The 25,062-nt window shown below is 37.5% G+C and overlaps 2 protein-coding genes and 1 long non-coding RNA gene across 11 annotated transcripts in view; 1 reads left to right on the top strand and 2 right to left on the bottom strand.

Moving 5' to 3' along the window:
• fam222ba (family with sequence similarity 222 member Ba) overlaps positions 1–14,617 on the bottom strand; it is a 64,803-nt gene extending 50,186 nt beyond the window's left edge. For 3 of the 8 annotated variants that reach the window (XM_084414311.1, XM_084414307.1, XM_084414312.1), the window contains exon 1: positions 7,739–9,327. The gene's annotated coding sequence lies outside the window, so the exon portion shown is untranslated. Of the gene's footprint in view, positions 1–6,281; positions 7,044–7,738; positions 9,328–14,484 lie in introns of those variants that run through there. The other 5 variants (XM_084414308.1, XM_084414313.1, XM_084414309.1 and 2 more) reach the window with 4 other exon arrangements.
• Positions 14,051–20,429, top strand: eral1 (Era-like 12S mitochondrial rRNA chaperone 1). Of its 2 annotated transcripts, XM_084414316.1 has the most exons (12): positions 14,051–14,306; positions 14,518–14,682; positions 14,846–14,973; positions 15,066–15,143; positions 15,247–15,293; positions 15,440–15,501; positions 16,627–16,739; positions 16,997–17,311; positions 17,432–17,581; positions 19,231–19,311; positions 19,519–19,664; positions 20,087–20,429. In XM_084414316.1, exons 1-11 carry the CDS (start codon positions 14,198–14,200, stop codon positions 19,639–19,641), a joined length of 1,371 nt encoding a protein of 456 aa, XP_084270442.1. In that variant the 5' UTR covers positions 14,051–14,197; the 3' UTR covers positions 19,642–19,664; positions 20,087–20,429. The 2 variants fall into 2 exon arrangements, with proteins under 2 accessions (XP_084270442.1, XP_084270441.1); XM_084414315.1 differs by having other exon boundaries at positions 19,519–20,429.
• A 1,094-nt stretch (positions 20,430–21,523) lies between these two features.
• On the bottom strand, positions 21,524–22,536 carry LOC311293999. Its single transcript, XR_014627999.1, has 2 exons — positions 22,346–22,536; positions 21,524–22,257 (listed from the first exon to the last, which is right to left on the bottom strand). It is a non-coding gene; the product is annotated as an uncharacterized lncRNA (long non-coding RNA).
• Between the last annotated feature and the right edge of the window lie 2,526 nt (positions 22,537–25,062).

Genomic DNA, 25,062 nt, shown 5'->3' with positions numbered 1-25,062 from the left:
AATGTAAAATAACACTGGATAGTGTTCATTGTAAAAATTAAATGCAGATTAATGCTTACAATTAGTTACAAAAGTTATTCAGTCAAGAGCAGAGAGTGATTTTCTTTCCTTTGTCCTTTGTTCTTTTATTAACATGACAGACAACAGCAGGAATATTAGGCTGCTGTCACTTTAAGAGTTTATGCACGAATCCAATGTACTGTTACACAACATTGTCAACTAATTAGGTCACAAAACTGAATACTCGGCAAGATGGATATTTTGACACTTCCGGTCCCTGGCCGGTCGATCGGTATATCTTTCGACATCTTTCTATAGATGCCACCCTTTAAATGTTTATATTTAAAAAAAAACTAAAACAAGTAGAAACAATTATGTAGGCTAATTAAAAAGTTATTACAATGTTATTGTTATATAAAAAAAAAACTTTAAATGTTAAACCTAATTTAAATGTAGGTTGCCTATACAAATCACAATTTTAAGAGATTTCTTTTCCTTGAGAAAATTTGCCATGTACTTGACACACATGCCAATTAATCAATATCGAATGGAATTTAATCGAAATAAGAACTGAATCAAATCGTAACCTTGTAATTAAACATCGAATCAAATCCTACAATTTATGTCAATACTCAGCCCTAATTTAAATTGTTTTTATTATTATTATTACCAATATTAATAATAATAATAATGATGATGAGGATGGAAGAATAGGGCCCTACAGAGAGAGAGAGGGGTAACAATCATATACAGTGTAGCAACTATCACATTGCAACTCCAATTAGCTGAGGTGAAAGGTAAAAACAAACACCAGCACTTTTTGAGGCACTTCTGAGTTCAAAATTTGACTTCATCACATGACTTGTGCCCCATGGCCCCTCCAGTTGGAGGCAGATCACACTTTCTTCTCTTCACGACTACAGCTCAGTGTTGCATGACCTCAGAGGTGCCAACACGCAGCAGGCCGCCCTGGCACCCGAACAAGAGATGATAGCGCTGCCATGCTAATGGCATCTTTTCAGATTATACTGGACAGATATGCAATTTGCCAAGCAAACCCTCATTATGCAGCAGGGCAGAGACAGAAGGGAGGGTCAGATATCCCGTTCCAGAGGTCTTATCTAGAGCCGTAAACAGATAAGAGCAGATGACTGCTGCCCTACTGCTCAACTTACAGACAGATGCAGAGACAGAGGGGATAAACACGTTCCTCTTCTACAGAATGAGAGACACACACACACACACACCCTCCTAAAATACAGATCTAATCCGTCCTGTAGAATAGGTCTCATTATACTGGCCATATCACTCAGGCACATGCATGCAAACACTTCCCTTTACAGGTATATAGATGTCTCAATATAGATGACAGATCTGAATATTTCATTGGTTGACATTTAAGAATTTCCTATTTTAATCTAGAGAACAAGACAAAATAAATCAATCAATCAATCAATCGTCACTGTACATACTGCTGCTACTCAGAAAGATAAGCAAGTTTTCCATTTCATTTTTTTCCAAATTATACCAGGCTTAACCCTGAGACTGTCATTGTGACGTATTTGTCACACTTTAGATTAGGGTCCAATTCTCACTGGTGACTAACTATTAGCAATGACTTTTCCCTTAACAAACTCCTAATTACTGCTTATTAATAGTTAGTAAGGTAGTTGTTAAGTTTAGGTATTGGCAGGATTAAGGGATGTAGAATATAGTCATGCAGAATAAGGCATTAATATGGGCTTTATAAGTACTAATACACAGCCAATATAGTAATGTATGCCAATAAGCATCTAGTTAATAGTGATAACTGGACACTAAACTATAGTGTTACCAATTACCACACAGCCTATTCTATAAAAATGTACAAAGCAAAAGACAAATATCACATTCTCATATTGATCTACTTGACCTTCCAATGAAGCTTTTGATTATGAATGGTTTTTGGTTTCTATTTGTTTAAATCTTTTTTCTTTTTTTACAGAAAACCTTTTACAAAATCATTTAATAACATACTAAATCTGGGATTAGTGTAAAAATACGGTGTTGAAAACTGAATAAGAAATGATCCCTGCTATTTGTGTAGTTATTAATCTTACATTTTTTCTAGACATATTATGGAAGAATTGATCATGCAGCCAGTGTGGTATCAAATACACCTTACATTAAATTATGTCATTCTGTTTCATTAGACAATTAGTTCATGCAGTTATAGGTTTCAGTGCCTAAAATCAGCAATCATGACTGCAGCACCTGCTGCCACATGACAAAAACATTACGGCCCTGCATTTTTGTTTGAATAGTGTCACACCTCATGACTTTCTCATGCCCTTAACGGTTAACAGATATGTTATCTGATCTTCCTGGTTGAACAAGTACTGCTTCAAAGGTGCCCAAACAATTGTCATTAAAAAACTTCTCTGACAAAATGCGTTCATGTGTCCTCTGATTTCAAACTAATTAACGTACATTTAAAATGTCAAAATTTAGGACTTATTTTCAGTTTATGCAAGCGAGAAAAGAACAGTTAAACTGGTTAAACTCGAGCATGCATTACAAATAAGCTGTCTGATTAGCAGGGCAAACGTATATTTCAAGATGGTTTACATTCACATTTAAGTCACCATTAAATCAGATGAAGTGTTTTTCTGCGCGAGACACGACCTGTCACTCACATGAGATCACAGCAAGCAAACTACAACAATCCAATGATTCAATCAATTCCCCATGGATAAACTCAGGTCCCACCCTACATTTTTTCTCATTTGAAAGTAATCACAACTTCCTCTTCATGCTGACTTTAAATACATGACAACAAATGTCATGTGGTTTATAAATGGACGGTTATCGGCTATCAGTTCCAGCGTGGCTAAAACTTCATCAGACATTGCATTCCCTGCAAATCTAGCATGACTGTAGTAATGTTAGTGCTGAACAGAGAGCAATGCCATTTTCCCACATATTGATTAGTCTTTTGAAAAGTAGACAATTAGCAATTTCCTTCTCTAGATTGATATTCTCTTGTCTTCTGGTTTGATTCATAAAAATGTTTGTTAAAAATGTTACAGCTATAGCTTGGCGTGATTCACAAACACTAGCACACATTACCATTAACAGTTAAATAAACCCCTGTACAAATCTCTTTCACGCACATTCCCATTCTTTATCTACCTACAACAAACAGAGTTCAACCATAAACAAAACAGAGAATCGGTAGACATCCCAAATCACAAAGGCCCTGTAAGACCACCCAGACCTGTCCAGTAAAAGCATATGGCCCAATTGGCCACAATGACATCAGGCTCCTTACTCTCATCTAACAGGCTTATCTCAGTCTCTTTCTCAGCTGATCTCTTCAGACCTGCAGTTTACCCTCATTCAAAGAGATTTTATGAGTCAGGCCACAGCTACTTCTTGCTTTAGGGTGCAGGAAAAGAGAGATCTGGTCTGTTTGAAGCGATATAAAGGGCAGGCATGAGAGAGAGACGGCAGAGAGGCTTTATGGCCCTAGTGTAACTAAAGATGTTGAGAACTGAAAAAGTGTGTGTGTGTATGTGTGTGTGGCCTGGATTAACAGCTGGGTGTTTAACTCAATAGGTGGGGAAAGAGATGAGACACAGACCTGCGTACATGCATTTTTGTCCAGCTGACGTGCAGTGGAAAACAGCTGTGCAAATGTGCATTCACACCACAAACACACGCAGGCTGGATGTGCAAGCTTTGAGCGACAAGCTCTCTTGAAAGGCAAAGTTTAAATAAAAGCTGTTATATAATACAAACGGGCAGAGAAACAATAAGAACTTCTGAGAGCCTTTGAGAGTCATATTTAATTTGGCTTTTAACTGCAAACAATTTTTGCAGTCATTTAGATGTTTTTAAAAAACATAAATGGCCAATAGGACTTTTGATAGACAAAAACAATTATGGGAAACAGAAAATTTCTACATATCTGAAAGCTTCCTGTAATAAGATGTGCATAATAATAGCACCAGATCAATGTGTTAAAAAGAACTCACACAAATCACCACCACATTCAGGTTGAGATTAACACACTCAGCCCATAAATTCTCATCATCTCCATCTTCACTGCCGCCACTTGGGTTCCTCTCCATCACTTACGCTGTGATTTGTCATCTGTTGACTCCTTCAGCTGAGAAATCTGTGCACTTGGACCTCATTCAACTGATCTTCAAAATCACAAGATTGTCTCAGCGATTACTATCAGTATTTACAACACGACACTGAGCCTCACAGGCAAAGGACAAGAATCAACAGCCAGAATATGAACTCGCATCACATGACTGCAAATTGTTGGTACTTTCCTCATGCTTCAATTTTAACATACAACTCACTGATCACAGCACAAGGTTATTTAATAAAACATATGATCAGTGATAATTACATGATCAAAACCATTCATCATTCCTCTCCAGCTGTAGAAAAGCAGCAAGGCATGTCTCTTTCTGGAATGAGATGAATTTATGGTATTCACAAAAAACAGGTTACCGCGTCTGTCTGGCATTTTCACTATAATGAGCGATTCTATCTTACTATTAATGGCTAACATTAAAGACAAACACTGGAAATCAAGCCTGTTCCCACTCTGTTTACCACTTGGTTAGCACAGGAAGGTCAATTAAACATAAACCACTTAAAGAGAAGAATGCAGCCATAAGCCCTCAATACACTCATAGAGGAATGTGTTAATTATCAAATGCATCAGCAGGTTGCCATGAGTTGCAAAACTAAGCACCTGGAGATATTTTAACATTGTGACTGACCACACTGTTATTAGCAGAGGTTACTTACTGGTTGATATTGACATTTAAGCAATATCACTTGAGCAAAAGCGTTGTTGTTCTTATTATAAGCACGGATCTTTTAAGTCATGAATACCAAGAATTGTGTATTACATGAAACTACATAAAATCCCATGTTAGACCAACAAAATCCCCAAGCTAGTCAAAAACAAAGAATTGAACAATATCGCTGAAATGTTAAGGGTTTGTCAGTTCCCAGCATGCACTGCAGCATGCATAAATGATGCGGTTACTGTTATAGAATTATTGTTTTGCTGTTTGCTGACTTTTTCACATTAGTTGATTGTCACCATTGTTGAGGTTTGTGTCATGCAGGTCTATGTTCTACAAACTAGATCCCATACTTTGCTTTGTAAGGTGATTGCACCTTCAGAAAAAAAGATATATTAAGTGTAGTAAACCACAAGTGTGATGTTGCTTTTATACAACAGCACTAAAAACAACTAATTCATGTCGAGTAATTTGTTTCAAATAAAGAATGGTCAGTAAGCACATATATTTCTTCTCCGGCTCCGCCAATGAAAATATTTCCAAAAAAAAAAGCAGAAAATCAAGCTAGCTAGCTGTGCATGTCACCAAAAAATAATATGCATACAGTTTAAGTCATGTAAAAAATGAACAGCCTATCTGTTAAAGCAAACTGAAATACAGCAAATGGAGACTAGTTACTCTGGATTTTGTGACTGCAGAAAGGACAAATGCACAAGTGAAAATGTATTTATGTATGAGTAGGCATGCATATTGGAAAGCACTGCCCCCGTGATCCATTCATTTAGCCAAATCACATAATGGCTCATGATAGAAGAGAAACGTTACACCCAGATGTCAAAATGATCCTTCACCACGCTCGATAATTGTACTGAGAATAGGAGACCGTGTTTCTCTGGAAATATGAGTCTGAAATTTAATTATCCAGCCTTTGGAAAATGTAGGGCAGACAGAAGACAGCGCAATGATATAAAACTGCACTCAGTGGGTAACTAATGTCAAGCTCTGGGTTTAACTGAGTGAGCACAAGATACCGGAGCCGTAAATCAAATAAACACTATCTAGCCTTAGATAATTGCGCTTTTAGGAATGGTTAGAAAGAGTCCATGGCACACACACACACACACACACACACACAAACCACCTGAATATAAAAAACCAACAGTAATTGTTTCAGAATTAGATCAACCAGTGATGCTCTTTACATTGCACTTATTTTTTTTCCCCACAACGGTCACCCCTCAAAATATGTTAAAGCTAAACTTTTGCATGCAATAATAATCTACTGAGCATGCAATGCAGGGAATGCCAGTGAATCATGTTGTTTGCCAGTTACACAGATGGGAAAAGCTCAGTGCTGCCAAGTGTCTGCTGACTGCATTAAATCCTCTGATGAAAACACGCAACACGGTCGGAGATCAAAACATATGCTCAAGAATAAATTACGGCAACACATATAAGCTTCAATCTTACCCCGGGATCCAGTTATTTACGGATGACATTCGACGAAATCATTTAGCACCAATCCACAAGACCGAAATGCATGGTTAAAGATCCTCTGGTCCGCGACAGAAAGTGGCCAATTCAACACGGGCAGCCGCGGAGACACCAACACCAGATTCAGATTGAGCAGTAGCGTCTATCGCACTGGTTTCTCCGCCAACTAGCCCCGCCCCACTATTTTACATCAACACGGAAGCCTTCTTCCGATTGGCTCTCGGTTAGACTAGGACGCGTCTAGCGGCGCGTTCGACCAATCATTAAATAAAAGGGGCGGGACTTCGAGTTGGAAGTCATGCGGGCGGATGCGATGCATGACGTCAATCCTTTGTTACCTTGCCGACCCCTTTCATCTGAAACAGCAGATATCTAGCCAAAACATTGCGTATTAAATCATAAACATCGTGGTGCAGACTTTACGAAGCTTGTTGCAGGGGGGTTTAATTTACAGAAAGCACTATTCAAGGCAAACACAATTGGTAGGCTATTATAAAGAAGCAGGTGCATTCAGTAAAATTCAGCATTCGGTTTAATTTTAATGAAGCAAAGACTATTACTTGCTGCATGGGTGCCCTGTGAAATCATGCAATTTCTTTACGCTCAAAGGCTTTATAACGACTCCATCTGGCTAGACTACAACTGAGATTTATGACAGAGCAACTGTACATTGCTATCCAAATGGCCAAGCGTCGTTCACAAAAACCGTGCATGTATGTGCATGTGGATCGCAGTCAATTCTCCACAAACCATAATAAGCCATTTAATGATATGCGGCTTTATAACTTTCCACCCACCAGCCAATCTGCTGTCGGCTGTCAAAACCCCCAGCTTCAAATACCGCACTGCTTCTCGGCGGAGAAATCCCCGGTGACATTTCGAGACAACGCCTTTGATATTCAGCAAAGGTCACGGACATACATTTATATCATTTTCCCCCCGAGAGGATCAAATGCGAAGTCTGCAGTCTGCCTTCTAAAAGGCCCTGAAACAACACCATGCAAGTATATCCATAAAAATGCAGTCTATGCTTTAGAAATGCTGAATATATGCTGAGAAAACAAGAACATTGCGAGCAATTTGTGAGGAAATACAACACATCACAGTTACAAGAACTGCAGCTAAATATCCATTCATTCATGAGGATTCAGCATTCAGTAGCCCCAAATTAACATTGAAATATATGCAACTCACATAAAGCGGATTTTCGGTGTAGCCTATTTAACTATTGTTTTTTTAAGAACTGACGTCAATCCCGTGTTTTGGCCTAAAGTAGAAGGCCAAGTGCTTATTAACCATCTCTTCCACACTAAATGAAATAGAGAGCTGACTCCTTTGTTGCTTCATAAGCCTGATGGAAAAGATGGATAGTAGGCTAGCCTAAGCAACCGTGCACAAAATCAGTACAGTTATCATTCAAATGTTGTACTTACTCTCCGTGGATCATAGCATTATACATTGCGCAGAACATCGTATTGGATTAGCATTATTTGGATTCGGTGTTTTGAATATTTTTTTTTTCTAGTGTTGTTGGTCTGCGTTGCCGAATCAGTGTTGCTGTCTGCGGCAGCAACTTCCGGCGCATGCGCTACAGCGCTCGCGTCACAGACAATGGCTGTGGACTGTGGTCCAAACATTTTCTTTCTTACATGGATAACATTTAACGCAATTTAAAAGAACACAGGGGCAAAACCAATCACATTCGCACACAAATGTAAATATTGCATTTACAAAATTTCTGCAGCCAAATATAATGATTTCTGCAAAAGGCAGTTTTTGAAGGCGTTTTTGTCTCCAGCCAATCCCACAAATCTTCCCTGAATCTTATCGGAGTATGACATATTTACTCTAACTTCAGAGCTGAGTAGCCTATTCTTGTAGCATCATGTCTTACGCATTTATTACTTGCAATAAATCACGATAGTCTTATCTAATGTTTGCCTCTTTTCTTCTCGCTTCATGTTGCTGTGATTGCAAAGATTTATCATTCTCTATAAACCCATGATAGCTCAGTGCAGCTTGGTGAATGCCATTTGTGAGATTATTATCCTCTTTTTTTAATTACTCTCTGAGACAGAAAAGTGACAAATTATATTTTAGTAATTGCATTAGTTCATCCAGTTACATAATCTTTAGCTCTATCAGAAATAATAGCTTGAAATACATAATGACAACAAGTCAATAATCATATTTTCTAAGGAGGGATTAACCCATTTCATTAACTAAAAGATTTACCTTGATGGTTTTCAATGATCTATTTACAAGTAGAATAACAACCAAACACTCAGTTCATGCTTTGCTAGAAGCAACACAAACACTTTTTCTTAACAGTTTTTATTCTAGCATATTCTCACTTACTTTAGTAAGTTTACCCTTGTGGTACAATTAACATTAAAATATGCCCACTGGTGTCAATTTTGTTCCTATATGATGTAAAAAGAGAACATCCCTATCACAAATACAGACTATTTACATATAGCAACACAATAAATACGATACAAAATAAAGTTTCACCGAAAAAAAAAGAATAATGCAAAAAAACATTCTTAGCAAAACTTGGAAGACTTTTTGGTAGACGGGGGGACAACTGCATTTTCCCACTAGAAAATAAAAAAAATTGTAAAGTAAATATCAAGTGCTTTATATATATAATAACAATATATACAACGCTCCTTATACACTGATGTGCTGCAGCCAGACAGATGTAAACCCGTCAGATGTGTTATTTGTTCGCAAATTTAATTACGTAGGCTATTTTTTATGACAATGTAATCATAATTACAAAGCGCTCTGAATTAAACGATTCAGAGACACGCTCTGAGTTTGACAGTTGCACTTGAAACCTCATACATTACCGGACTCGTAGGCTATTACCAAATAGTCCATGATATTTCAAAGACTTTCAATCTAAAAAAAAAAAAAAAAAAACTGTGCTTAAACGTCCTATAATTGAGAAAATAGCTGTGGGAAATAAATAAAAATTGACACTTGCTAGAACTCAACACGACAATTGCACTCCGGTCGCCATTTTGCCGGAAGCCTTCTTCTTCTTCTTTTGTTGATTTTTGCTGAAACGCAAGCGGAGGGTGTATATCGTCACCTACCGGTCTAATATGCAATCTGAGTATAAACACAATTCATAGGTGTAAAGTATCACATTTGTGTGTTAAAACGAAGGATCCACATTAGACGACAAGAAAAACTATTAAAACTGTATTTTGACAGACAAGCCTAAACATGAAACGCACTAGCAACCTGATCCTAATAAATTTTCCCTACATCTCCCCTTATATTCTTTACCTTCCCCCTTTAAAATGCAGTAAATTGAACTCTTTCCTCATAAATGTCCACTTTCATACACCCTATGTGAAGAATTAACCCTTTGTGTCCCAGGCCAGCACGTACTCTACTGGCTAATATATATATATATATATATATATATATATATATATATATATATATATATATATATATATATATATAAATAAATATATAGATAGATAGATAGATAGATAGATAGATAGATAGATAGATAGATAGATAGATAGATAGATAGATAGATAGATAGATAGATAGATAGATAGATAGAGCCTCTGACTCCATCCCACACAACCCCTGTCAAAATATGTCTCACGCCATTTCTGTTCCCACATTCCAACAATGCCTCCACACATCAAACTTTCAGCTTGCCATATATTTATGCACGTCCTAATATGCTTGTTTCGATTATACTTGACATCCTCCATACACGCTGCACTATGGAAAGCAGCTCAGTTACAACAGTGGAGCCCATCAGTCACTTGACATTTAAAATGCTCTCCCCATCACATTTTTCACATCTCATTTTCCATCTGCACACTCCTGCTACATGTCCTGTATGCTGACACCTAAAACAGCTTATAGGATCGGAGGAATGATATTTATACCTTTTCGGGAAGTCATCCCTCAGACTGAATTAAAACACTCAGTCTGTCTTCAGTAATTCCTTCCTTGATCCTGAACAGACTCATTGCTTCCCACTTTACTTCTTTTAAGGTTTGAGATATCTGAGATATTATTTCATGTTCATTATGTCAAGTTTTCCTTAGGCAGGATGCACAATATATGTATCATATCAGTCATCAGCCAATATTTTTCTTCGGTCTTCAATATTCCAAGGTCTTCGACAATAGGTAAAATATCACTTTAATTTTTTCATAATATACACTGCACATCACCTCTTTTCTTACAGTGTCTGAAAACGGTTTGTTCAAAGATTCAGTCTCTCTAATCCCCCCCTTTCCGAGAGCCTGCTCTGTTCTGATTGGTGGTCAGATGGCCCAGTCTGTTGTGATTGGTCTACCGCTTATAGTGTGTGTCGGAAATTAAATGCCTGATACACAGTGATACGAATGATGGCGTAGTTTTTTCAGTATAAATTCCAATTCCAAAAAATCAAGTCCACATCCTTTTGAAGCGCATGCAAAGCAGATTCGCAGTGCTGAAAACTCCTCTCGACATGTCAACAATACGAACCAAACTCTTCCAGGCCTCAGCTACTACAGTTTTTGAAGGCGGGTCAAAATAGGTGTTGTTCGTTGTCAGCCAATGAAGACCATAGGCTGGCATTATGCACATCTGTTACATTGTTACGTAGGTTTGTAACAGGAAGGAACTGAATTTCCCTCCTTCCCTACTTTTCTGGTTCCACTTGTTAAAAGTCATACATTTTGAACACTCAATGTGTGGTCCTTCAAGCAGCCAGCGGCACCATCAGACAACATATGTAGTGACCACTGCCGTTTTAAAACAGTATTTGATAGAATGAATAATGATGTTTATGCTTTTAAACGCACATCCTCTCAGAAACTTTTCATTTTTCAGAATTGTGTGATTCATAGTAGGCAGAACTGTGTGGTGATCAAGACTAATTATTCTCATCTTTGCCATTTAGAAATAAGAAAACACTGGTTCAGACTAGGCCATTGAACATGCTCGGAAATCATTTCAGGGTCACAAGGCTTTCTCAAAAGAAATAGCCATTATGTGCACAGGAATAATGAAATATAGAAATCTTGAGCTTGAAGCTCAATTATTAAGGTTATGATGGCTGATCCTAGACCAGTAGAAAAGTCATTTTTTCCACCCACAGAGCCTCAGGCAGCTGAGGGGAAGTGCTCAGCAGTGTGCTTCATCACACAATAATACAACGTTAATGACACAGGATGGTGTCTTTCTTTGGCCCTGAAAGACTTCAAGGCAGGATGTTTAAGGAACGGTGGTCCTAATTATGCTTTTTATGCCCAACTCTGACGTGATTGACTGTTTCAAAGGAGATGCATTATTGATCCACTTCACAGACAAGTTGTATTGATTGCGAAATCCTGATAGAGTATGATTTTTCTCCCTCCTCTTACTTTCTCCGTCTTTCTCTCTCCCGCTCCAGTCAGAGAGTGAACTTAGAATCAGGGCTGGAAAATATGACCTCTGGGTGCTTTTTAAAATGATTCTCACGAAAGCGTTTTGATGAGGATGTGACAGAGGATGCCCCAGCTGCGTTTCTTTGTGTGCTGTGCTGCAATCATGTGTAATGGCTGAGCAAGTCTGTGCCTGAGTAGCAGCTACCCAGCACGGCTCGGCCAGCTCCTGTTATACGCCTGTCGTATACTCAACATCTCTGCAGCTTTGTTTTTCCTCTTTGCCTGCAGAAAGGTCGTAGTGCTGTGCTGTAACTGCAGGACATATTTATCTTAGTGTGTGTGTGTGTGTGTGTGTGAGTGTGTGTATGTGTCTCCACTGCAAAAGACGAGGAGAGACCTACTGAAATATACGTACAAGACCTGTCAGAACTATTATCGTTATAGTCAACTTCTCTTATTTGTTTAACCATTTTAAATGATTCCAAGCCAAGACCAAAACCTGCACATTTACAAATCTTACAACGAGTTTTTTGTTTTGTGACATTTTAATGATTTTAATGTGACTTGTGTGTTTAACGTATTCAGCCCTTGTTCCTCAGAGGCTCTGTTCTTTTCTGGATAGTTAAAGGATGAATATTCAGATGGTCATAAGACTTATGTGAAAATGAAGACTAAGAATTTAGGGGTAAATTACCAGGATTCAGTTTCCAGGAAGACAAAGACACATAAAATCCCACATGACACTGGCCAGAAAAGGTCATCTCACAAAGCTCATGCAAACAAGGAATATTTTAAGAGAAGAGAACAGCAATGCCATATATAGTATTTATGTGTCCAAGTTACGGTATACATAATAGCACTATAGGCTGTAATGGGTGGTAAAGGAGTTATTACTCAAAAAGTTCCATGTGGAAGCATGTCTATAGAGTTAGCTAATGGTGACCTAGTTGTGAAGTGGAAAAAGATTTTATGGTTGCATGAGACCTCAAAATGACAGATGATGTGTGTGTTGTGAATGTAACGCATGGCCACATCTTGAAAAAACCTATAGTGAAGAATGATGGGGACTGCATTTCTTCAGCAATGACTGGACATCTTGTTAAAATAGAAGGAATTGCAGTGAAATACTGCAATGTTTCCTTGTGCTAAAAGAAAAGCTTGCGAGAAGGTTCAACTAATGTGAGAACAAAGGTCCCAGTTTTCCTAGTTATTCAACACAATCTCATAGCAATTTGTAACTATTTAACGTTTTGGCGAATTGGTGGCTAATTCGTTTCATACGCTATGCTTATGCCCCAGTGACAGTTTGTTTAGGGGTGGACCTTCATGCAATCGTACATTTCAAATCATATGAATTCAAATGAAATTACCACCTCGTAAAATAGTCGTTATCCCATAAAACTGGGTTATGTTATCTCATACAGCAATTATAGTAGGCCTACCTAATTATGGCACCAAAGATTTTTAAAGGTCCTGCAAAATGTCTCTATGACATTCATTTGTAATTAACGAATACCTAATTAGTGCTTTAAAATACAAATATCACAGAATAAATGTTGGATTAGCATTTATCTATACGGCTATAATTTCTGCTAGTGCTTACATGTAGTCTGGCTCTACCCATATTCGCAAATGATCTGTTAAGGAGACAATGTGCCATTTCTCCTGGTCTGTAAATAAAGGCAGACCAAATCCATCTGAGAAGAGGTCTTGTTTAGGTGAAAGGTGCATGTGTTGTATGTGATTGTATCTGATATATTTGTGTCTGTTCATTTAATGTGGCTTTTTCTCTACTTCAGTCAAATCCCTAATTTTCCTTGCATCCTGAATGTGTTGGGTTTTGCAAGTTTTCTCTGAGATAATATGCTGACAGATTGTGAACCAACTGATATCCTTTCGTCTCCCCAGTGGAAGCATTTTTCCGCTCTGCGCTACTCCTGGTGGACTGGCTTTTGATGGGAGATGGAAAAACACATCTGTTCTCTCTGATTTTACCTGAGCGGATGAAAACAAGATCAGCTGCTCTGATTGGGGATCATATTCTCAGCTCTCTGGTCCTAATAGGCTCCTTTTATCCTTTTATGTCTCTTTCTAGAACAGTGATTCTCAATCTTTTTAATTCCAAGCTGTCTGTCAAAGTAAATATTAAAATATTCAGCCATCCTACACGCTATAGTCCTTCTTCTTTAACAAGCTGAAATGATAGCAAAGGTTCTTGCTTTTTATTAACATAAGCTGTTGCGGTCTATATATTAAAATATTAATAATTAATGAAGACTATAGGCAGTCGCGCGTTCGTCGCGGCGCCTGAACAGTAGATGGCAGTAGTGTGTAATAAGATTCATCACTCCAGTTCACGCGATAGAAGCAACATGTCTGCGCCCTGAACACATGTGTAAATAAAAATGGAGAGTAGAATAACCTTACCCAAGGGTTAACATTAGCAAAACGTTTTGAAAGTATCCACTTGTGCAGTGGAAACGGATTTCAGAAATGACCTTACGGCTTTGCGAGACGTTTGTACGCAGATCTCTGCTATTTTCAACGATCCGCAAACTGACAGCAGCTCCAGAACAAGCGCCACTGTATCTGCGAGTATCAGGTGATTTGCAGATTATACACAGTATGTTTACTGTACTTGTATCTCGTATCGACGAGCTGTTTTTTTGAAGAATATGCTAGAAGTCAAACTGGTTGTTTTTAGTTTTATTCGCCACCAGAAATAAAACAAAAGTCATAGAAAAACAATAACTTCAGCCATGTAATAGCTTTCATTTTACCTGTCGCTTGTCCTTTATTTGTTCACTTCACAGGTTGCTCGGTTTTTCGTCCACATACAGTAAGGACATGTCTCTTTCACTGTACTCCGGCCAGTTTGGTGTCTTCGGATGCTTTTTTGGACAGATTGCAGAAGGGGAGACCGGCTGTGTCCGATGAGGTTCTCGGTCATCACCCTGTCTCGGTTTCATCGGACAGCGGTAAGAATATCTTCAGCCCTTCTCAAAGCTTCAAGACTGTTGTTTTAGAGATAACGTGTGGAAAAAACAGTTCTTTGAATCTTATCTTAACGAATTTTTATGATGTTATAGTCTAGTCGTTAAACTAATTTTGTGTGTGTGTGTGTGTATTTTCTGCTCTCAGGTCATCAAATTTCCTTATTACTAAAGGAACCTGATCAACCTGAAAATGCCAAATCTCTTAAAGTGGCAATAGTGGGCTCACCGAATGCAGGGAAATCCACACTGACCAATCAGTTGCTGGGTCGGAAGGTGACATTATACTATATGGAAAACCATAAACAACTATCCCTTTAAGAACTTATGTTTTTTGTCTTAACTGTTTGAACACTATTTTCTTACAGTTGTTTGCGGTTTCTGAGAAAGTGCACACAACAAGAGCACGTGCTGTCGGCGTCCTGACAGAGGATGACACACAAATCGTAAGTACCTCTTCTAGCCCATGCTAAATGTCCAAATAAAAGTCTAGTCTGTTTAGGAAATATCCTATGTTTGATTAGCATTTTCTGACCGTCTTTTTATCAGATTCTGTTGGATACCCCTGGCCTCACCACACCAATAAAGGCTAAAAAGTGAGTATGTAGTAGAGCAGTTTCTTAATAACATTAGGTGAAGTGTATAATTGTTTGCATGTTATAAATACTTTCTCCTGTCCCAGTTTAATATGCAGACATCTACTCAGAAACTAATCTTGATTGTTTTGTTATGTGTTTAACAGACACCAGCTGGAGAAATCGCTCCTAGTGGATCCTTTTGAGTCACTACAAGAAGCCGATCTAGGTAGCAAAAACTTGGTTTGTTTATTTCTTAGTCTGTAAAAAAAAAAAAGACACAAAGTCAGTATCCATCTTTGTGTGATGGTAATGTCATGTTGTTATTAGGGCTGACCTCTAGTAGTCAACTAAACGTAGTCAACCAAAATTGTATTTGTCGGTTAGTCGCAGAAAAAACAAACTCACTCACGTGGAAATTCACTCAGTCCGCGAGGGACTGACATATCGTTATGTGGTAATTACAGTATGCCGGGCAGGAAATCTAAACGTTCGCCTTTCATCCATCGACCTCAAATATGGCTTATCATTTGAAACATGTAAGTAGTAGCAACTTTACTTAGCTGCTTGCTCTAACGTTAACCTTGTTAAATTTGCACTATTATTAAGGTGATGATACACAGGGCAACTTTTTTGAGCAATGTTGCTTGGGCACTTTCCCATTGAGAATGGGCAACAAGTATCTGGATACTTTAGATCGGTCGTGGGCCCTGTGTCTCACTTGATGGCAACATTGCCCAAAAAGTTGCCACGTGTATCATCACCTTTAGGCGCCTATCCAAGTGTTTGTGCGGAGTGTGGAAGCTAAAGTATTAGCCGGCACGATCACTTGCGTTTTTTCCTGATAACAGCAGAAACAACTTAAAATACTCAGTCATTTATGGTCTTTCAGATAAGAGTAATAAATCATTCGAAATACACCCACAATAACAAACCGATGTGCTTTGTAAAATAAAGAAAACAAACAGGATGTGCTTTCTGCCGTCTCGGTTTCCGTGAACTGGAGTGCGTCACAAAAATGAACCGAAACTCAGCGTATGCTACTCACAGACATGATAAATATATCTATAGAAATGTCTACTTTTAAACAAATCAATTCAAATCTAAAACAAATACTCTCTGCTTATGTAATCTGTATGAGAGGTGCATTCGAATAAACATTTTTGTACATTTTGTAATTTTAACATAATGTTTATTAAAATGCTAAAAAAGGTCAATTTCAGCTTAGATAGGAGGGCCTTTGAATATAGTCTTGGATGAAGACGGGCCTCGGAGGAAAAAAGATTTGAGATCCACTGGATTATGACTCATGTGCTGCATCTTCTTTTTCTCCATTTCTCCTTTGTATTTGCAGTGGTGGTGTTAGTTGACATGTCTGATAAATGGACCCGCAGTAAGCTGGACTATGAGGTGCTGAAGTGTCTGGCCCTGAATTCTGATGTCCCTGCCATCCTTGTCCTCAATAAGGTATTAGCTATGTCATTTTGTATTGATCTCTCCCAGTCTTGACCGTAGGATTAATTTGTGGAGGAAATTACCACCGCTTTGTTTTTCTGGATGTCCCATCTCTCGTCTGACAGAGAGAGGGGGGTTGTATCGCTGCAATTGCTATTACAGAAATGAATGTCACTATCACACTCAATGAATGATTTACATCTGGGCTGGTGCACTTAGAGGGGCTTTAAAATAGATGATAAAGCAAAGCATCGACTCTTTATGCACAGGTGGACCTTCTGAAGAACAAAACGCTGCTGCTAGACATCACGGCACAGCTGACTGAGGGGGTGGTGAATGGAAAGAAGATTAAGATCCGTGGCGCAGTGAAACAATGTGTGAAATTAGCAGCTGAACCCCGCAGCAGACACGCTGAAAAAACTCTTTCTGAGAGCACGCAGGACGGGGTGTCTCAGGAGGGTCAGGACAAAGACAGACTGAGCCAAGAGACGCTGAAGGCCCTGAGGAGCCGCAGGGGGTGGCCACATTTTAAGGACGTGTTCATGTTAAATTCTCTTGACAGAGAAGATGTGGAAACATTAAAGGTTAGAGAACACATTTGAGACTACTAGAAAATGACATTTGCTTTAAAACCAAAAACTGACATTTTAATCTCAAGCAATTCTCAGCCTTCATTTGCCTGTGTTTGAACATTTGTGCAACAGAGGTACCTGTTCAAAGGTGCAAAGCCTGGCCAGTGGCAGTACCACAGCGAAGTACTGACCGATCAGGGTCCGGAGGAGGTGTGCAATAACACCATCAGAGAGAAACTACTACAGTATCTCCCTAAGGAGGTGCCGTACACTATGTCGCAGGTGGGTTATGATTTGTGGAATATACACTTCTGTTCATAAGTTGTTCAAATGCTGCATTTATTTAATCAGACATACAGTGAAATATCATTAGTGTATTTTTGAAGAAATGTAATATGAAATGAGCACCAAATCAGCATATTATTAGAATGATTTCTGAAGGATCATGTGACTGAAGACTGGAGTACTTGTGCTGAAATATAGTAAAATGTAGTCGTATTTGTTCATTACTGATTTTCTTGTTCTGGGGCCTCATTTATAACTGTTGCGTATGCATAAAACAGGCCCTGAAAGAGGCGTACGACACTTCCGACGCACAAGTTGTGATTTATAAAAACAAACTTGACGGGAAAATTTGCGCACCTGCACGCAAACTCTGACCCATGCAAACAAACGTTTTGGAGATGGAGCAGTTTGGCGACACCGATGGTGAGCTGGAGTTAAATGTCTTTTTGGTCACTTTTAGACAGAAAATCTAAAGAAAATTAAACATATACATAAAGATAATACAAAATATAATTTCAATCACCAAGCCTGTCACTTGAAGCAAATATCCATCCCTTCTTAAATGTCCGCGCCAGCGAGCGCGTTGGGCCGTTTAGTGAAACTGACGCATATAACAGTTTAAATAAATAAAATAATGATTTAAACTATGTTTTACTTCTGATATAAACATTTAGATTAAATATGCCATTCAAATTAATGGAGTTACACACTTAAACATGAAATCATTAGTGAGAGTTACACATTTTTTTTATAGCCTATTCAGTCAATAGAAATATTTGTTGTGGATGCAATGTTTTTGAACACTTTTCCTGTGGCATGCTGTGTTTTAATGTTTTAACCACAGAGATAATTGCTTATCATGATAATACCAGATTGTCTGAGAAAATAGTTTCGTGCAAATAATGCCCAAGGCCTATCTGTTTCCATTAAAAATATAAATCAATTAAAAATACAATTCGGCCAGTGGAAAAGATTGAGAAAAACTTTCTCTGAAATGTATTTTACACTATTTGATTTATGTATTCAAAAACAAGGCAAGGATAGGCAACTACATGATTTTTATTAATGTAATGTGTCTTGTACCGTTAAACGTTATCACGTGGATGAATAATCACATGCAAATGATATGCAGATGAGGATCTGCATAGTAAAACTAGGCGTTGTAAACTCCATATATGGTTATTTCGGGGTAGAGACGCATGTGCGCACAATCTTCCGCTGACTGGGATTTATAAAGTGAATTCTGCACAGGTTCTGGCGTACGAACGGTTTTATAAGTCTGAATATTTTTTTGCGTACGCCATTTTTGACTTTCGGGCGCACGTACACTTTTAGTAAGGTTCCTACGCACAGTTTTATAAATGAGACCCCTGGTCTGTTTTTTCATCATTAATTTGTTGTTCTCCTGTTAGAAAACACATAAATGCTCAGGAGAACATTCCAAATCATTGAAACTGGATCAGTATCTATTTTAACACCAGTATGATTCTCATTATTTATAAATTGGGAATTTCTTCACAAAACTTAGCCATATATCGTTCTGTCCATCAGTCCATCCTCCAGAATGGTTTCTACTTCTCAAAATATGAATTGACATTTTTGTATTATTTCATGTTTGCTGGAATGTTATTTTGGTCTTTTTACAGCAAATTGAAATCTGGAAGGAGTCTGAGGATGGGGTACTCGACATATCCATCAAACTATACGTGAAGAAAGACACTCATATGGTGAGCTCTCTCATTCCTTCTGTGTTTTCTGGGGGAAAAAGGCTAGTTTCCCATGCTGCTGTTTTTACCATCAGGGAGCCGTAGTTTTGTGGTAGACATTTTGTGGAATTGTTGTTAAAACAAATACGGTTTCTCTCTAGCTGAAGAAATGGTAACATTATTATTCTACATTATAAAGTGAAACCTTTTATTCTTTCTTTCTTGCAGAAAATGGTTATTGGTCCTGGAGGTCAGTTGATAACCAGAATAACCCAGGAAGCTGAAAATGACCTAATGAAGATTTTCTTGCGTAATGTGCGTTTAAAAATCTCGGCGAAGCTGCAGAAGTGAGGTTCACAGTTCAGACGACGAAGGTCAGAGCCTGATGCATACAGAGGGATACGGAAACATGAAAAGTGATTTAAAAGTGAAGAAATGGACTTGAACTGAAAATCCGTTATATTTTGGGTTATAATGTGAGGTTGATCTCAACAGACCCCCCTCATTTCTCTAAACTGAAATGCAAGTTTATCAAAGCCACATTACATGGTTTTCTTAATTATTTCAGTTACAATTTCAATAGCAAAATTGTAGTATCACAGCTGCCTGTGCTGGTTACATATCTTGCTGCTTTTGACTTATAAAAATGTCTTTATATTCATAAATTGCAAAAGTATAGAATCACATAGTTCTGCTTTGAGGGTCAGAACAGGTTCACTTTCTCTCTTCACTTTTTATTTTCTGGAAGCAAGGGCTGACCTTGTTTTTTTTATTCATCATTATTCATTGTCTTCAGTGTGGTCAGGCTGTTATCTGTGGTGGAGTCTTGCTGTTTAACTGAAGGTCTTACGTAAGACCATTACACTGGCTTGAAATCACTCATCTGCAGGCCTGGCTTCAGCTGGGCCACAGGACCGTGAGAGGGGGCTGGATCGTTGGGGTGGGACTGGAGCCGGGGCTGCTCGTCTGTGGCTGTACATGCTACTTACTGCAGCAAAGTGGAACTGTTTTCAATTATTTAAAGCTATGTATGTGATATTACATTTTTCATCAGTTGAGTAAATTCATGCATCAATTTTAGTCAGTGTTAAATGTTTTGAGTAATAAAGAATAGGCAATAAAGTTCTCATGTTGCTGGACTTCCTGTGTTATGGTCACTTTATCTACAGCCAGCAGAAGTCAATGCTTTTACAGCAGGAAGACAAACATATACACCAATATTATGACCTACAGATACGGAGTTGATGGAATAATCTCATTCATTCACTGAACACATTTAATTGTGTAAATCTCATTTGTTTTATTATGATACACTGCCATTCAAAGGTTTGATCTTTTTTTGTAAATGCTTTTTGAAAAAAGTCTCTTATGCTCGCCAAGGCTGCATTTATTTGTTCAAAATACAGTAAAACAGCAATATTGTGAAATATTATTACAATTTAAATGGCTGTTTTCTATTTGAATATAGTTTAAAATGTAATTTCCTGTGATTGCAAAGCTGAATTTTCAGCATCATTACTCCAGTCTTCAGTGTCACATGATCCTTCAGAAATCATTCTAATATGCTGATTTGCTGCTCAAGAAACATTTTTTTATTTTTTTATTATTATCAATATTGAGAACAGTTGTGCTGCTTAATATTTTTGAGGAAACAATGATAATTTTTTTTGATAAGTATTCTTTGATGACTAGAAAGTTCAAAAGAACAGCATTTATTTGAAATACAAATCTTGTGAAAAATTATAAATATCTTTACTGTCACTTTTTGATCAATTTAATGCATCATTGCTGAATAGGGGTAACTAAAAAAACATCATACTGATCCCAAAGTTTTGAACATTAGTGTATATTGCTTTTTTAAAGATTTTTTTGTTTATTTGTAAAAAAGTTTTTTTGTTTTTGCAGTGATGCAATAGAAGAACCATTTTTGGTTCCCCAAAAACTGTCAATGAACAGTTAAAACAACTTTTTATTTTTTCTTGGTGTAAAAATATATATTTTTAACCTAAAGAACCTTTTTTCCAGTATAAGGTGCAATAGAAAGTTTCCATGGATGTTCTTAATTGAACCATAGATGCCAATAAAGAAACTTTTTATTTAATTTTTTTAAGTGTAAGCATTTTACCAACAATATGCCACCTTTACAGACTCTGTGTAAAAGTGATAGCCAAAAGTGGATTATGAAGGGCTTTGTAAACACAATTGACATTAATAAAATGAAACAAGCAGAACATTTTATTCAACCTTCAATGATATTTATTGAAATGACACACAACGACAGTCTCATATAACACACTATAAGGCGTTGAATATACAAGTTGAATGGATGGAATGGATCAGAATTGCATTAGTATATTTAATCCATTTAGCATTTGTTTTTCTGGTCTTTTTATCCATCCGTTCACTCGTCTGGTTTTGACCGCATCATCCGTTGCTCTGAAGTTCACTTGACGCGTGCTTTTTCCACTCATATCCAGATGATTTTTGAGAGAAGGCAATAGAACCCTTACCATTACTAAACTCAGTAATGGTAACGGTTTAATCGCCACTCTCTGTCAAAGTGTTTGTGGGTCCAGGAAACTGTCGGAGGCATGTTGACCCCCCTGGGTAGTACATCATCTATACTGTAGTGTCTCAATAATGAACTTACAGTATACGATGATATCCTGTCTAGAGGGCAAGATTGATGAAACACTTCCACTTTGGAAATCCACTGAACATTCACAACTACTATTTCTGACATTTTCTATGATCTATTGTTTAGTTTATCTAAAGATTGAACATTCTTTTTTAGAAACATTAGAATTAGAAATGTTACATGTTACAAAAACTGTAAAGAATAGTTTCCATATATGTTTCTTTAACTACATTATTATCAGTTCAGATGGTCTAAATTGTTAGATTTATTTGTGTTTCCAAAAGGTTCTCCTGCAGAAATTCTTTCCAAATCTTGAGAGATGATCACACCTGTGGAAGATCCACCACATGGGTCTATTCATCTGAAAGGAAGAGCAGCTGCCATCCTGTAGTTCATAGTCACCGGTGACACACTCACCTTTAGGTCTGCGTCCGCGTCCTCGGTAAGTGTTTTAATTGCCTTCATCCGTCACCTCTAGCCGTCTTTTCACAAGTCTGTTGTCTCCATGCTGTGAAGCGATCGTAAACTCTGCCCCCTTGGTTCTGAGTTTTAATGCTCGCTGCTCATTTGCATATGATGACTCAAAGGCTGTTCCATCCTTATCATGCTCTTCCCTTCACTCTGCTGACCAATCAGATTCATTCCCTATATCAGACCCCGAACAGCTACTTGGTCCCAGGACTCGCTCTCACGTGAGTGTGTGAACCCACACCCAAACTCCCCCACCCTTGGAATAAATTTGAAATTGTACCAGATAGTTGGTGGAAAATTTTTAAGATCCAAAAAACATATTTTATGCATATTATATTGGTTTCTTAAGCTGTTATATAGCCAGAGGTGCATATTACAATACAAATGTTGTAATACAATTACGAAATACACGATAAAATAACCTTAAAACATCTTATATTTATATTGCGTTATAGCCACTTGAGACTGAACTGAAATATTTTAAACGTCTATATTGAGATTGTGAGGGGTTTACAAAAACATATCTGACCCTGGACCACAAAACCAGTTATAAGTCGCACGGGTATATTTGTGGCAATAGCCAACAATAGGTATGGGTCAAAATTATCGATTTTTCTTTTATGCCAAAAATCATTAGGATATTAAGTAAAGATCATGTTCCATGAAGATATTTTGTACATTTCCTACCATAAATATAATTTATGCAGTGAATGCAGCAAATCGCGAACATAAATGGACAACTTTAAGGGCAATTTTCTCAATGTTTACTACTTGCACCCTCAGATTCCAGATATTCATATAGTTGTATCTCGGCCAAATATTGTCCTATCCTAACAAACCATACATCAATGGAAAGCTTATTTATTGTAATTATAATTATTATTAAAAAAAATTATGACCACTGGTCACATATGGCCACTTGTGGTCCAGGGTCACATATTACTAATCGACAATTTTGTATTCAATTTATCCACAAGATGGATTTCATGACATTACAATAGTGCAATAGATGCATGATTCATGGATCACAGTGGCCAATTGTTGATTGACTACCAAAAAACAAAAATCACTTCTGGGTGTCTGTCCTCATACCCATGTGTGAGCTGTGACAAATTAACCTGATTCTACATCTGTAGTTGTCCTCAGCATCTAGATGTTAAAGGTCTATTAGCTAACATGGGAGTGGCCCCCCACAGTTACTGTGGAGACAGACTCTCGGTTAGGGTGGGGTTGGGGGGTGTTTGTGACTGCTTGGGCCATGCAAACTGATAAAAACAAGATTGTGGCCTATCTGAGTTACACCAGCATGTAGCAAGCCTCTGACGCCTTATCTGCCTCTCGATAGATGGACATTTCTGTTAATTTGTGATGATTTCACTGAATTTCACTGGCTGTGGCCAGTTAGACATGAAGGGTGCTGGAAACTGCCTCTTATGAAACACAAGTATAGATCCTAGTATCCTGATCTGGCTGATTTGGGATCATTTAAACTTGATGGTCGTTGAGTGCTGGCATAATGTATGTGAAGATTAAATTATTGGATAGCAGTCCTGCTATATCAGCATCTTTTTTAGCAAAGCACTTAAAGGGATATTTCACCCAAAAATGAAAATTTTGTCATCACTTACTCACCCTTAAGTTGCTCCAAACCTGTATGAGTTTCTTTCTTCTGTTGAACACAAAATAATATATTTTGAAGAATGCTGGTAACCAGACAGTTGACGGCACCCATTGACTATTTTTTTCCTACTTTGGAAGTCAATGGGTGCCGTCAAATGTCTGGTTTTGGGTGAACTATACCTTTAACAAGATGATTAGTAATGCCTTTTTTTATCAGGTAGTTTACTGTAAACTGCCTTGAATGAAAAATACTAAATGACTGACAGTTTAGGACAAGCCAAGGGCTCTTTGGTGGATTGACAGACTGAGGAGGGACCCCCGTTATAATGTATTAAAATTAGTGTTACACATATAACGTGTGTACTATTTAATGTGTTTATATTCCATTCACATCCATTAAAAGAAATTAAAATCCATAAAAGCGTTCTCTTCTCTATCTTGCTTCTAATCTAGTTGTGTAATAAACCGGGTATTGCATATTACGAATAGTGTTGGCTTTGACTAATTGCTTTTGTACCTCTTTTAAGTCACTTTGGATAAAAGCGTCCTCTAAATGCATCAATTTAAATGTAAAATATAAAATAATTTGTAATTTGTATTTATTTGTCATTTATATTGATGACAATACAGTATGTGCACATTTAATTGCACTTTTATTTAATTTTCTTGTATTTAAATTAGCATGAAAACAAATATTGCAGGAGGAACAATAAAACCTTAGCTTAATTAATTTAATTACATTTTTTCAAAATTAGTTTGAGCTCAAACAGTGGGACCTCTGTTGAAGACTTACTGCTATTTCATGTCAAACATATTTGCCTTTAAATAGTTAAGTAGTCTAAACTATTTAAATAAGCTTTGTCAGATGTTTAAAAAGACCTGTCTATTGTTTTAGATTAAATGTGCATCATATTATCTCTGTTCGTCGAATCCGAATGTAATAGTCATTTTAATAGGAATCCATGCATTCCATCAGGATGAAAGATTTCCCAATGCAGAGTTTGCAACGGTTTCATGTTGGTCATGCGGAATTGCTGCATTGA

Source organism: Rutilus rutilus (genome assembly GCF_951802725.1).
Source record: "Rutilus rutilus genome assembly, chromosome: 7".
In the NCBI taxonomy this organism is placed as follows: domain Eukaryota; kingdom Metazoa; phylum Chordata; class Actinopteri; order Cypriniformes; family Leuciscidae; genus Rutilus; species Rutilus rutilus.
The sequence above is the reverse complement of the archived record's forward strand: the minus strand, read 5'-3'. Positions and strand labels throughout refer to the sequence as shown.

What these genes read in the sequence shown, in the direction of transcription:
- eral1 (XM_084414316.1), top strand. Translation starts at nt 14,198, where the DNA reads ATGACCTTACGGCTTTGCGAGACGTTTGTACGCAGATCTCTGCTATTT. An exon ending in ATCAGTTGCTGGGTCGGAAG is followed by an intron (nt 14,974 to 15,065) that starts GTGACATTATAC and finishes ATTTTCTTACAG; the next exon opens with TTGTTTGCGGTTTCTGAGAA. An exon ending in TGCCGTACACTATGTCGCAG is followed by an intron (nt 17,582 to 19,230) that starts GTGGGTTATGAT and finishes GTCTTTTTACAG; the next exon opens with CAAATTGAAATCTGGAAGGA.